Source organism: Tamandua tetradactyla, chromosome 3, assembly GCF_023851605.1.
Source record: "Tamandua tetradactyla isolate mTamTet1 chromosome 3, mTamTet1.pri, whole genome shotgun sequence".
NCBI classification, from domain to species: domain Eukaryota; kingdom Metazoa; phylum Chordata; class Mammalia; order Pilosa; family Myrmecophagidae; genus Tamandua; species Tamandua tetradactyla.
In genome coordinates, this window is record NC_135329.1 from 173,568,726 (window position 1) to 173,583,914 (window position 15,189).

At 36.4% G+C, this 15,189-nt stretch overlaps 1 protein-coding gene across 7 annotated transcripts in view; it reads right to left on the minus strand.

The window, feature by feature from the left end:
* The window catches only part of SATB2 (SATB homeobox 2), a 276,598-nt gene that overhangs the window by 62,517 nt on the left and 198,892 nt on the right, over positions 1–15,189 (minus strand). For all 7 annotated transcript variants that reach the window (XM_077154588.1, XM_077154587.1, XM_077154583.1 and 4 more), the window contains one exon: positions 537–749. In XM_077154588.1, the coding sequence (XP_077010703.1) occupies positions 537–749 (213 nt within the window). The remainder of the gene's footprint in view (positions 1–536; positions 750–15,189) is intronic.

The following is a 15,189-nucleotide window of genomic DNA, read 5'->3' on the forward strand; positions in this document are numbered from 1 at the left end:
TTTCACTATCACTATCACTAAGGGATCTCTCAGTGTTAAACCAGTCATTCTGACCTAGCCAATGCATATGCACATTTTCATTACACAGGTTTTTCTAGCACTTTATTTTTACAGATTGTATAAAGCAGAGCTTGGAATACTCTCCTTACCCTATCTTCAACTGCCTTCCCTCCCCCAACCAAAAGATAAACATACAATTGAAGGAAAAACATTCTGCTTGCTATGCAAACTCAGTTTCAATGCAAATTCCCCAACCCCAACACGCCCCCCTTCCATTACTAAGCATATAATTAAGCAGCTGTATACAGACAGTCCCACACCCTCTTTTGCTTGGAAAAACTGGACTTTCCTAAAGGGACAATAATGACATATGTTAAAGTACAGAAAAGTCGCCATTATCTGGTCAGAGGTTAATATCTTTGGACCAACAGATTTAATGGATTTAGAAATCTTTGAAATTTTTTACTTAATTTTAGAGAGAAAACATAGTATCAATGAGAGCAAGATGTGAAAAGTCAGTGGAGTGAATATCTCACCTGAGGGGTTCTGGAGGAGCTGGGACTGCTAGAGGCCGAGGAGACCATGCTTACGTTGGGGTTCATGCTCCGTTCCCTTTCGTCCTGGTAGATGCGATCCCGCTCCACTTCTGGCAGATTGAGAAAATTCTGCATGGCCCTCAGGTTTACTAAAAGAGACTGAGAGGCTGTCCGCGGGTCTTCTTCCTTACGCAGAATTTCAGATAACAATCCCTGGTTGAATGGGGAAAAAAGGGGGGGGGCAAATCATATCCACTTGTATATGTATATGATATGCTATTTCAACTCCTCCCTCCCCTTTATTTGTTTGTTGTAACCAGCTGGACTGTGATGTCAAGAACCTCAGTCTGATTCCTTAGGGTTTTCCAACAAGGAGATTTTCTGGGAATGTGCTTGCCTTCCGGGGGCTGTGTCTTATTTTGGGATCATTCTATTCTGACACATTATCGTCACTGTAATAATCATCGGTGTATAGAAATGCCAGCTAGCAAGGTAGGCGCTTGGGAAGAATTGTGAAACCGCAATTACCACCAGGTGCCTCCTACAAGTATTTCAGGAACTGTTAGAACTCTCTCTGCTTGAAACTGGGAAAACTTGGCAGTCCTGCTCAGCTTTACAAATCTGCCAAGTTTGGTAAATTTAGTTCCGACATTTAAACAGCATGGGAGATTTACATCGATTAAAAAAAAGAGAGAGTTTGGCTGAATTTCTTCATGACCAGCCACTGTTTTCAATGTAGATGTTGCCTATAGGGGTGGGGGAAGAGACGAAAAGCAAATGGCTAGAACTCATGTTGACCGTCTGATAACTTCTCCAATCACATAAACACCATAGGCATCCTTGCATATGTACTCGAGGGCCACCCAAAAAGAGATGTCTTTGTGGAGGAAGCCCTAATCCCACAGAGAAAATGTAGTCACATGCAGTGAGGGCCAGAGCACACCATAAAGAATGCCAGGGTAGGTGCAGATATTTTCTGAATGTGTGGTTCATCCAAATAGAAAGCTTTAATTAGGAAATTAGTGTGTTCATGTGCTCCAACGACAAAGAATTCACAAAGACAAGGAGAATGTTTGTCAAGTATAGAGAAAAGTAATATGGGCTCAAGAAAAGTGCTGAAGATCTGAGTTGGAGCATTGTAGTACTTTGGGTAGATACGTTTCCATTCTACAGATTTGTTGGGTTATCACCCAGAAGCATCATTTTACATTCCTAGCTTCATGCCATCAAAAGGTCAGGGCATTAAGATTATCCCCTAAGAAGAGCTAAGATGTTAACCCTGTATCTTAAAACAGATGGGTAACCCTAACTCGTGAAAGGTGACTTCTATGAATAGTAGTAAAGTGGTACAAATGCCAAAGAAGTTTTCACAGATGTGAAAATGAATACAAAGGAGATGCTATCAGATTTCTTATAAATGGTTCAAATATAGGAAGCTATTGGATGCAAATGGATATGTCATCTTTGATAGACTAGAAAGCTGCAGGGTAAATTAGGCAATCTTTAAAAAATAAAGTGATACATTGTAATAGAATAAACAAATGTCACTTATAGGAGTATCTATCACAGTTCGCACACTCCAAGGAGGTAATCACTACTCAAAACATACATAGCATCTGATAGTTTTGCAACTTTGGGGTCATATTACTTTGATTAGATATGTCCTAATACTTCCTAGAAACATATATATAGATATTGCTAGGGATAGATAACTGTGTTTATATTTCATATAGAAATGCAGGATAATAATACAAGAATATGCCATAAAATGAATCTAGAATAAATGTTAACGAGTGTTTGTGTGCATGCATGCACAAGGAAAAGGTAAGGGAGGATATGTATGTATAAATATCCTGCTGGTAAAATGATTCTAATAATATTCAGATTCCTTGTCATGCTTTTAGAAGCAACAAGTGAGACACCTGTGTTCTAGAAAATGTTACACCATCTAGTATTGACTCTTTCTGGAATTAAAATTCAGTTCTGTCTTAAGTTACCCTACTTCTATCCTACCTTTACTAAGCACCTGAAATATTCATAATGGGTTGTTTTGTTCTGAGGATAAAATTAATATGTTGGAGATGCGATAGGGAAATGGATTTAAAGTCGCTACCAATTCCCAACAGCAATAAGACACTCAGATTGACAGTTTTGAAGTATTCTTTAATGATGAACGCTGCCCAAACAGAACGAGTTGGGCTGCCTTTCTCTCTTCCTCCCTTCCTCCCATCCTTCCTCCTTTCCTCTCTCCTCCTCTTTCTCTCCCTCTCTTTTTGTAATTTTAGTATTTTAATAGATCTCAGACTATTAAAATATGAAGGAGTTTTAGGGCCTATATGAATACATTCTTTACAATAGTTAAATAACACTCAATGATAACTTTATAAAAGCACTCTTTCTTTAGTTATGGAATACACTACAACAAAGATCTTACATAATACAATAATGAAATAACAAAGGTATTGTTTTAAGGGGCCATGATTCAAAATTGTAAGTCTGTTCATTCTTTTTTTTTTGGCATGGGCAGGCTCCAGGAATTGAACCCAGGTCTCCAGCATGGCAGGCAAGAATTCTGCCATTGAGCCACTGTCGTACTGCCCTAAGTGTGTCCATTCTTAATCAATAAAAGTTACTCAGACACATGGACTGTTTCCTTTGTGTCTTGTTTGGTTTGGTTTACTTTTTCTTTTTTTTCCTTCACTTTGAAATGTATAGTTCCTTCTCCTGTGTATTTTGCATAAGGGATAAATTTATAAGGAAATTAATCCATCTCTTAGGAAAAATGAAGATAAAGTATCCTTGAAAATGACTCCCTGTCTGTATTATTTTTAAAGTATATGAAACACGATATTTCTCTTTTAAGGGCTAGGGGAATATACTGTTGTGCCTCTCGTTCATTCGCCAAATTGAAGATAAAGTCTCAAACCAACAAGGTAGCCAGCACCATCTCCACTTATTGCCCCAGAGAACTAATACATTGTTCTAAATTATTTACTTAAACTCTCATCTGTACAGCTTGTGGTCCCAAAGTGGATTCTTTTTACATCAGACATTTTCAATAACAAGTGGCTAACAGCTAAGCACAGGAAAGTTTTATTTCATTGAAAAATTTTTTAAAGGCGCTTTTAACTATTAAAATTGGGATTTAAAAAAATTCAGTCCAAATTCCTCGGGCTCATAAATGTAAAATGAGTTTATTTAGTTAGTTAAAAAATCATCAGAGGGGAAAAATCAGAAGAAAATCTACAGCATAACTTAGATACACTACAAATCACCCCATCTAATTATCAAGATAAGTAAATGTTTATCATACTGAAACTGTCTTAAATAGAACATAAATTAATAATTTATCTCACATAAATATTTCTAACCCCTTGTCACTGTGTTGGCTGGCATTTTAATTATCAACCAACCAGGCAGGAGGTGTCATTTGGACATTCCCATTATGCAGCCTAAGATACAGAAAATGTGGCATGGCACCTGGGTGCCATAAAAACGATGTACTTTTCTGAATAGAAAAGTCATGAATATTGAGAATGTGTAAATTGAGGAAAATTAATAAATTAACCAGGATGTTGCTTATTAAACTTTCATATCGGTAATCATATTAAAACATATTGCAAGTATTGAGTAAAGTGGTCATTAAGTATTTTCCTCATTGTAGGCAACAGAGCCTTCTCAAGGGAGAGATTATAACAATTCCCCCCTCGGTGTCAGCCGAAGTTATGTAAGCCCAGGAAATATGTTGACCGAGAATAAGTAGAACAAGCATCTGCAGAGGGAAAAAAGACACCCTACACAATAGCTCTTGAGTTATAAGACTCCGAAAAAAGAACAAAGGAGTCAAGCAAAGAGAACCTCAGCCTATTAATGGGGGACTTTCTAAGAGTCATATAAAGCCGAAAAAAGAACAAAGGAGTCAAGCAAAGAGAACCTCAGCCTATTAATGGGGAACTTTTTAAGAGTCATATAATTTTCAACATCGTAGAAGAGTACATGAGTCTGGCAGAATGTTCAATAAAAGCAAAATAATTCAAAGTGCAAAACTAGACATAACTTAATGCCATGCCATCTAGCTTGGCTGCTAAATTTAGACTATCTTCACAGGAAAAAAAAAAAGAATTTTGGCTAACTTAAAGACTGAAAATTGAGGTGGTTATTATTTCTAATATCTTTGAATAATCTTTACATAAGATACAAACCTGCAGTTTCTACCAATGAGTTTTCATAGTTACATTATCATGACTTCCATATCCTTGAAGTGAGAGATACTTGCTGATACTCAGAAATGTTTGGGAAACTTTACCACGGTAGGCTCTATAAAATTTACATCCAAGTTTCTGAGGCCTTGCCAGGGAGAGGTGAGAAGCTCTACCTTGGATAAGTCAGTCCCACCATTCTTTAAGAGAACAATAAAGGAACAATACCTGGGCAAGGTTTTAGAAACTTGGTGCCTAAGCCCCTTAAAGCCCCTCAAAGCCCCCCTCAGGCCACTCCAGGGCTGACAGCAATAGTGAAAGTCACTGCTGACTAGATTTTTTTTGGGGGGTGGGGGGCAGGGCATGGTCTGGGTATGGAACCCAGGTCTCCTGCATGTAAGGCAAGGTTCATTCTACCACTAAACCACCCATGCACCCTTGACTAGATTTTAATAAATATTCATTCTCTATGGCTCTTGGACCTTTGGAGCAAAGTAGGATTGGGCTATATCATCCAGTGATGGTCTAGGGAATCCCCCAATTCAATATTGTATTACCAAATGAATGAAAGATTGGCCTATTAATTCATTTCTTACTTACGACTTGGTACAAAGCTCAGAAAAGATGAAAATATGAATAATAGCCAGATTCAGCTCTGAAGGAGTTTACTATCCAATAAGAGGAAGAAGGCTATATGGCAATAACCATAGTAGTACCGTGTAAAAGATGACAAACGTCACAAATGTGAGATGGAATCTCCACCATCTCTGTTCAAAAGAGAGGGAGAATACTCCCACTCAGGAAAAACTTTTTAGAAAACTGGTATTTGACTTGGCTGGGACTTGAAAGAGAGATAGTGCTTGGATATAGAAATAACAGTGAGACCAGCAGAAGTAAGGGATTGGGCAGTATTAGAACATTTGGAGAAAATAAACGAATATGACTAGCCCAGAATACAACCAGAAGATTCTGCTTCTTTGACAACTGAAAACAAATTTTTTTTCCTCAGTGAACAATACAAAAAATGATAAAGTAGTAGAAAACATTTTGAAGTAAAAATAATAAAGTATACATTAATATAATTCTGAACTACTGGAGTATACACAAACTAACCAGCAACATTACCCCCCAAATGAAGTGATATTAGATAATCTGCTCAGCCTTTTTGTCACCTGCAACAAATTAGGCTTTCAATATGCAAAACATCTTCCTTCCAGAAAAACAAATGATCATGATTCCATTTAATTGTAATTTAATGAGGCATAATTTATTTTTTAAAGTGATATACACCAGGTGTGTACTGAAGAAACTGGCCCAGCCAAACCCCAATGATTCTCTTTGTAAAAAAATTCAAACTGGCTGGAGACTGTTTTCATTTTTGTAAGTTATATTCTGTTTGTGGCAGTTGAAGCAGGAGATAGAAAGGATAACTTGTGATATCTGCACATTTACTATAATATATACCTTTGAAGAAACTCAATCCAAAATATGCTCATTTATTACATAAAGCAAATAGTTTTAAAGTGCCAGATTCTCATTTAAAGAAAGGTAGATATCAGAATGTCATAATAACCCAAAGACATCTTATATACACCAATGATTGCTATGCTAAAAGTAAAATCATACTTTTGGCACTACTGTAGAAACATTTAGACTGGGTATTTTAGAGAAAATAAGCCCTATCCCTTAATCATGTATTTAAATTACCAATTCTGTGATGCATCAACAAATCATATAAGATATTTAATGACAGTCCTCTTCAAAAATAAATTTACATCTCCTTAGAGACATATGATTCAAATCATATTTACAGTTATTAGAAAATATATTGGTTCATAATTATATATTGCTTTAAACGAACGGTTCTATAATATATTAGCAAGGCTAAAATATTACATGTACCTCATTTTACAGATTAAAATCAAAGAAGGTCAGATCTGGAAGGGACCTTGGCACTCATGTGGGTCACCCTCCATCTTGCCCTTGAGCATGACTGGCCTATCACATACTTTCCATGAAATTACTTTCAGAGAAACAAACAAACAAAAAGTTTCCCTCCAAAGGTACTCCTCACACTTCACCACCCCTTTTTCTGTTAGTTTTTATTTTCACACAATAAGGTAATGTCTAGGTCCAACTAAGATGACAGTCAAAACCTGGAATTTTTACAAGGCAAGGCCAAATTCCTAGCCTAATCATACAAAGTAGACTCTCAAATTTCAGTGGTTGATGCAGGGTTAGTGGAAGCCATGAAAACGGTTGTGTGGCTGTAGGGAGTATCATTGACACTGAACCATCTGCAAGCCAATGTGGCAGAATCATTTTTCTCCTCATCCTTGGTCTCATTTCCCTATAAATGTCCCTGAGGTACTTTCCCCTCTGCTCACGAATATGAACAACTTTCCCTAGGTCCCATATTCATGATCTAAAATCCTACTAGAAACTTGACTGCTGAAATGCATTTGTGTCATGCTAAAAATATTCACCCCTCCCCTTCCCCTGAGCATTGCTTAGCAATGAAGCCACAATACATAGTCTGATTTGAATAAAATGTATACAGGACACAACAATGACAACCTGATTTTTATTATTAAAAATGATGTGTTAAATCCTCAAAGAAAATGACATTATTGCATTAGTTTAATAAAGCCTCTCTTTTATTACACTATTTCTTTATTAGGAAAGAGCCTATGCATGTGGCAATTTTGTAGAATAGGGATGGACAGAATCGAGCATCTAAAGGGAATTAATGTATCCTGCAAATACAAACGCATATTCAAAAGTAATATTTGCAGACAAATGTTGGTACTTTAAAGATGTATTGTGTAAAGCCCTAAGGGACTATGAATGTATGTGTATATGCATATACATACTGGCACACTGGATTTGTATCTACACATGTACATGTTACACTTGGTGTTTAGTTGGGAGTACTCCGGAATATAGGACTCTCACAAGACTATGAATACAGATTTTTCATATTTCTGAGGAGCAGGAGGCATAACTTCGCTGAGCAGCAGGCCCTAATAGGTCACACTTTGAAAACCTACTCACATTATGTCCAAGACCTTTTCATTCAACTTATTAAATACATTTAAAAATAACCAAAACTGAAATTTTGGACAAGCGCTACTTCAGAATCAATATTTCATGTACCTCAAATTTTCAGTTTAATAAATAGAACTTCACTTGTGCCATCTGACACATAAAGATTCAGGATTTTGTACCACAAAGCACGTGGATGCAAAGAATTTTCTTGAAACAAAAATAGTCCGAGTACTCTTAACTGCAATATCCATGCCCAAACCATATTTGACTACATACTCAATGCAGGAACCTAGCCAAAAACAGATTCCTGACCACTTTACTATATTTTACCTACCTAATCTATGCAATGATTGGTGTACTTAGATAAACAGGTCCACCTTGTTTTCCTCCTCATCCCCTCCCCCTTGTCTTTAAAAAATCTTAGTGACTGGAATGTAGGCTATGCACAATCCAAGTCAACATTTTCTAAACACATTAGTACTAAAAAGTGAATGCACAGAACTGAACAGGTTCCCTTTAGAAATATTTCACCAGTGGTGTTCCAAGCTCCGGACACATATATGCTTTCTACTAACACCTCGAGTACCTGGTGCCATGACTATTTCATTCACAAAGTTCTGGGCCCTGGTATTTCTAGTTTCCCCACGTGTTCTGTGAAACAACTGTTGGCAACCTGCCCAAAAAATTTACTAGCTTTGGCTAACTTTGTCAAAACATTGGCAAAAACAGTATTTTCAAAAAACAAAACAAAACAAAAAATTACATTAATTGAATATTTATATCTCAAATGTATCAGATGCAGTCAGATATAAGAAGTAAAGCAGTCTACCAACATAAAAGTTGGCTCTGCCTTAAGACTGAAATATTTCTGCATTAACTTCAATGGCCTCCAGGGTCAAAAGCAGCTGTTCTCACATAGCCCTTGGGACACATCACAGTACCAATCTTGACACAATGGAAGTGCTGGTTTGAAAGCCTGTTTTCTCTTTTCAGTCATTGCACTTTTCATCTTTTTCTCTCTTTGATAGCAGAAATGATTGAGAACATAGTGGTTATGAGGATGAGTTCTGAAGTCAGACTTTCGAGGTTAAGAATTGGGCTTCAACTGGACAAAGATTAATCAACTTCAATAATGCCACAGTTTCCTCACCTGTAAAATTGAAATATACTACTTCCCTCAGAATGAAGAGCTAATAACAGTACCTGATACATGCTAAGCATTAAATGCTAGCCATCATTATAAAGCCTAGCAGAGTCTTCAGATGTTTTATAAACATCTTTAGATGAATGAATAAAGAAACACAGAACTAAAATCAAAGTATAATTCTTATTTTAAAATTTCAACTTTAAATATTCAGTATACTCCACTTACATTTTACTAAAATGTTTTTCCATAAAGAAGTAGAAAATATAAAGAATAACATTTAGGAAGTGGGATAAATTAAACTAGTTGGGATAGAGGAGGATACAAAGAAAAGTCTAATAAATTATATAAGGTGAAATGATCATGTGGATATTCAAGGAGAGCATTAAACTAAGATAATAATTTTTTACTTTAGAAAAACCACAACTATTAAAAAGAAAAATGAAACTTTCCTTCCCTAAGTAACTTTGTAGTCACTTAAAATAAACCTTAATCTGCATCATTGTTTAAAATGGGCCACAATTATTAGTGTATCATAAAATCAATTTAGCAGATCATAACTAACTTTTTCATAATGAAATGGAATTAAACAGATTAGAAAATGTCATAATGCTTCTGACACAGTATGAGCATTGTTTCACGAAGGCATTGCTTTAGAAACACACAAAGACAGAAGTGAAAATGAGCAAGCTAAAGATATGTTTTATGAACATCTGTTAGATATGCTTATGTAAGTGTGTAACTATATATGCATGTGTGTGCGTGTACCAGTTCATGACATAAAAAATATTTTACACTATGTATTGCAGTCAGAGAAATTGATAATAAATTCTTTAGTCCCTCTGATTCTTTAATGTGAGATGGGGAAAGCAAACATCTTTGTATTTTATTCTAAAATAGTGGCAATGTTAGACACCAAAGTTATAGATAGAATTTAAACAATCCTGTAATTTCAAATTGACTTCAAATTGATTCAATCGTATTTTTCTCAAAGCAATTCTGGACTTTAAACTCAATTCACTTTATTTGAACAAACATGCACTCAACCCCAGGCCAAATGGTCATCATTTCAATCAAGAACCATGAAAGAAATACTCATTGTAAATGCTTTCATATTTAATTATATCCCTTTAAATAGGCAATCCTGGGATCTAAGGCTGGGGTTTCCTTGCTTTTCTTTTATAAATATATTCTACTTTGATTACAAAATATGACTCAAGATTTGGGGAGAAAAATTGAATTAGTAAAACAGCCTTTACACTAAGATTATAGGGCTCTTCTAAGACATATTCACTAGAGGTGAAATAGTCTTTATTGGGATAGAGACCCATGTGTGTCTTAAATGACTTGATCACTGCTTGTTAGAGATTGGTAACAAAAACTTATAAAAGCTTACAAAAAGGGAGTCTCCTTTAGTAAAACGGGGAAATCTGAATTTCCTAAATTTCAGTAGCTTTAGTTTGTAAGGACTTTTCACATTGGTCACGGATTACAGGAATAAATAGAATAGTATGTTAACATGTTTGTTACCTCTGATTCTCTAGTGTGAGTTGGGGGAAATAAGCATCTTTATATCTTCTTCTACACACAGTTTTCTATTTCATGTAGATTTATGTGTTGGGGGGGGACGGTGGCTGTATAAGTGAATCTGACAGCTGCTGAGGCAACTTTCTTTTACCTAGAGCACAAACAATGCCATCTTTCCCGCCAGAGTGTTTGGACTAGCTCTTTGTCCTAATCAATCCAGATTTTTTTGGCTGAAGTTGCTTAAAAGGAGCTAATTAACACTTTTTATGTGCAGGAGGGACTAAAGGGGGACCACTTCTTAGAGAGCTACTTTCAAGCCAAGAGTTGGTAATACTTTTAGACACAATTATCCCAGGAGATATTAATATCATTATAATCTTTAAATCTATGAATCCAAGCCAGTGATTCTGAAATGAAAGACTGCTTATTTTATGAATCAAGCAGAGCCATCTTTTCCTACTTTATTAATTTAATGTCCTGAAATCAAAAGAGGGTATATTATTTACTTCAAAACCCAATAAAATGTTCATGCCTGATCTGCGACATTTCATATTTACAGTCCATCTTTCAGTGGGTGAACTTCCTTTTTCTCACAGGTTTCCTTGTCATTTTATAACTAGTTCACTGGACCATGGAGTCAAGACACCTGGATTTACATTGTGTTCTGTTACTGTATGACTTGCTGAGTACCTGCATCTCTATTGGATACTGAGAAATAATGATGATGGAGACCAGATGGCAGCTGGGAAAGAATTCTGAATATTTTAGAGGTAAGGTTTTCTACAAATATAAAATATAGATGTAATTAGATTGTTCCTATCTTTGGCTAACAATATGTGTAAGTAAAACAAAGGAGTTAAAAGAGAAGTTTCTTTCCCCAGAAACTGACTAGCAATGCACAGAAGTTCAGACTCCCAGATATTCTGACTGCCAAGATTTTTGTTTTGTTGCTACACACATCTTTTCCTAACTGCCACTTCAAAATACAAAGTTTAGCAAGTCCTTTGGCATTTTTACCCTTAATAATTTGAGGTATGTGTATGCTATAAACATATAAGGCATAAAAGCCAATAAAGCATAAAAGCAAAATCCATGTCATTTCACACAAAGACATTTACATTTCTAGCCATTGATCTTACTGCCAACTTCCCTGATACATCATTCAATCAAATTTTTCAATCTGCTGAAAATATTTTCCTGTTACCAAGTAACTTCATAAATTGTATTTATGTTCCTTGCCTTAAGTTTTTTCAAATCATACAGCTATGATCAGTAAACAGCAGATTTTTGCAAAGTCTCATAAAGAATAAAAAATAGTCAAATAAAGACAGGTCAAATAAATGAGTTACAAAAGATTTTTTAAACCTCTATGAGATAAGACGAGAGACAAAATTGAAAATTGTGTAACTATCTGACTTTCTCATTGAACTGAAGGAGCAAGATACGAAATTAGAGGCCTACTAGAATAGAAACACGGCACATTTTGCAAGATACATCTTTGCTTTTACTGAAAATATGACTTAAAGAACTGGCTCATCAGAGCTACGTGAAACACAAAATGAACCTTATACTTTCTAAGTTGTGGCATGATCTACTTGGAAGAAAAAGAAATTAACTGTCCCACAGGTAATGAATGTGCAAAAGCCTCCTTTTCAAACTTTGCAAATTTCTTATTGCTGACTCCAAGTATAAAGATGCTTCCTAAGCCCCACTATCCAGTTAAGAGGATAGTAGTATGAAGGGGATATGAGGATCGTACCTATACTCTTTTCTGGCATTCTAATGTTCCCACTCACGTTTGGTAGGGCATCCATTCCAATGGATTTAGCCTAGCTTGGATCAAAGCTTCCTGTACTTCATTTAACAGATTTGCTCAGATGTACAGTCTCAGAGGAGAAACAATGTTAGTAAAATGGGGGATTTGTGAATATAGGAATATGTAAGTCATTGGATTTTTAAATAAATTAGAGAATAGTTTATCTAATAAGGAAAATTCACTGAACATTTTTATGAAACTATGCTTATTATAGGTCCATGGACAGTCCACAACCACCTCAGTGATACTGTCTTTTTCAATACTGTCATAAACCTTTCCATACTATCATAAACTTCTGATTTTTTTTAGGTCTATAAAATAGCAAAGGGCAAAATAATGCTTAAGATTAGGATTCATAATCAAGCTGTCAAAAAGGTAAAGATGCAAACATAGTAGTCAAGCAACATATTCCATGTCCATAGGCCTACTATTTGAAAGCAAGTCAAAATTAAAATAAATTTAGGATTTAAAAAAGTAAGAACAAATATGCACTGAAGGGAAAAATACTCCTCCAATCCATTTCTTTCTCTCTCTTCACATTCAATATCTTTAAGTAAATCTGGCAAACACCAGTGTCAGTGCATTGCAGTTGTGGTAGTTAGATTCAGTTGTTAACTTAGCCTGGTGAAGGCACCTAGTTCTGTTGCTGTGGACATGAGCCAACGGTACGTGAACCTCATCTGTTGCTGATTATATCTGCAGTCGGCTAGGAGATGTGCCTGCTGCAATGAATGATGTTTGACTTAACTGGCTGGTGCTTAAATGAGAGAGCTCAACGTAGCACAGCCCAAGCAGCTCAGCATACCTTATCTCAGCACTCACAGCTCAGCCCAGGCCTTTGGAGATGCAGAGAGAAATCACCCTGGGGAAAGCTGTTGGAACCCAGAGACCTGGAGAGAAGGCCAGCAGAGACCATCCTGTGCCTTCCCACATAAGCAAGAACCTCAGATCAAAGTTAGCTGCCTTTCCTCTGAACAACTAATGAAATAAATCCCCTTTTATTAAAAGCCAATCCATCTCTGGTGTGTTGCATTCCGGCAGCTAGCAAACTAGAACAGCACTGCAGAATCCACTGAATTTTAGGGGCACAGGGTTTAAAACAATAATGATACTATTTTCAAAGAAAAGTAGTACATTAAAAATTCTATAAAGTGTTCATAATAAAATCTTGATATTAAAGACATTTGTAATATCTTGCTTAAGATTTGTGAAGGGTAAGGGGGTAAAAGTTAAGATATGCCTTATTCACACTACTACCCCATGGCATAACCAAATTCCATTAGGATAGCAATGGCACTGATATATATTCTGAAATGAAAAACAGATCCTAAGATAGATTCCTATGCAAGTGATTTAGTAAGAAACTGCTTACAAGGAAAACTGGTAAAGGAATGGGAGAAGCAGGATAGAGAATGGGAGAAAGCCAAGCCAAGTCCCGGCCTCAGCTGTGCAGAGACTGGAGTGGAAGTTATTCCCCAAGGGTACTATGGGAGGCAAGAGAATTGGACTTTCATCCTCCTGCACCCATTAAACATAAGTCAAGCACTCCAGCTCTCTGCCAGTGTGAGCAAAGCAGGCTTCAGTAGCCTTAGTAGAACCCAGTAAATAAAGAGCTGAACAGCAGATACAGGCTCTTAGAAGTAAAGCATGGAGGGATGGGGGATGAGGATGGACAGAAGAGGAAATAGCATCAAAAGTTAAAAGGGAACTGAGGGTGTCTAGCAGAGCAGCAACATTATCTATCTCAACCCTCCTCTGGTGGATAAGCCAGACCATCTCACTTTGTTTCCAGAGGTAAAAATGCTTAGAATGTATCATGGGATCACCTGAATATTAATGACCAGATTAGAAAACATCTTGTCAACTTTATCTTATGATTCTCATTGGGTCCCATTTGTCATAAAGGTCTTCAGAGACATGAAAAGCAGGGCCAAATTTTTCTTTCAAAAGATTAGCAAAGAAGGAAATGATGACACTCAGAATATATTTAAGATAAGGTCATAATGGAAAACTAGCCATGTCAATAGCAATACTCTGCTACACCTGCATCTCAAATGATATCATGCACGCACTGATGATCAAACGTCCTGGCATTGCATGAATTCAGTTCCCAGGTTTCTTGATGTGATGTTTCCCCAAAATAAGTAACTTAATTGTGATCTTAGTTTAAATAGTATATATTTTTAATAAACCAATAGATAATCTAAGAACAAAATAATAAAAATAAATAATAGTAAAAATAATAAGATTGGTAAAATGTTATCAATCTCTAACTCCAGCAGAAGTTAAGCACAGACCTTTTCTTGAAGTGTACTACAATATCATTTTATCAAACAAATGGATTTTATGTTTTTAAAGGACATACTGATTAAGATAAAAATATCTCAAAAATAGGCCCTTGGCTTAGCCCCAACTAAGAAGGCAGAGTAAGAAACTTCGGGCTCTGACCTCCCCACAGAAACTATGAACAACCAACAAAAATTGGCAGAAATGGTTTTCAAAGCAGCAGTAACATATTGAGCACCAAATCAAGAAAAAGACCTGGCCAGCTTGGCATGAAGCCAACCTGCACTCCCCATCTCCCCATGCACATCCCTGATCTCAGTTCTAGAAGAAGCAGAGTACCCTTCATGTACATACCGGGAGTATTCTTGGCTGGCTAAGTCTATCTGGTGGTGGCCTGAGGGACTCATTGTGCCAGAACTTTCCCTACATGTTGAAGGTTGTTCACAGAGATCCTCTACAGAATGCTTTGGGAGAGCAGTTAAGTGGCTGCCTGTAAGGGATTGCTGGCTGTAGGACAAATAGTACAGTATCAGGGCTGTGAGGAAACTGCTTGGAAGAATTAGGAGGTCTCTACATTTTGACCTTCTGCTATTCTCTAAACTTGTTTTATGGATAAGCCCTGGAGGACAGCAC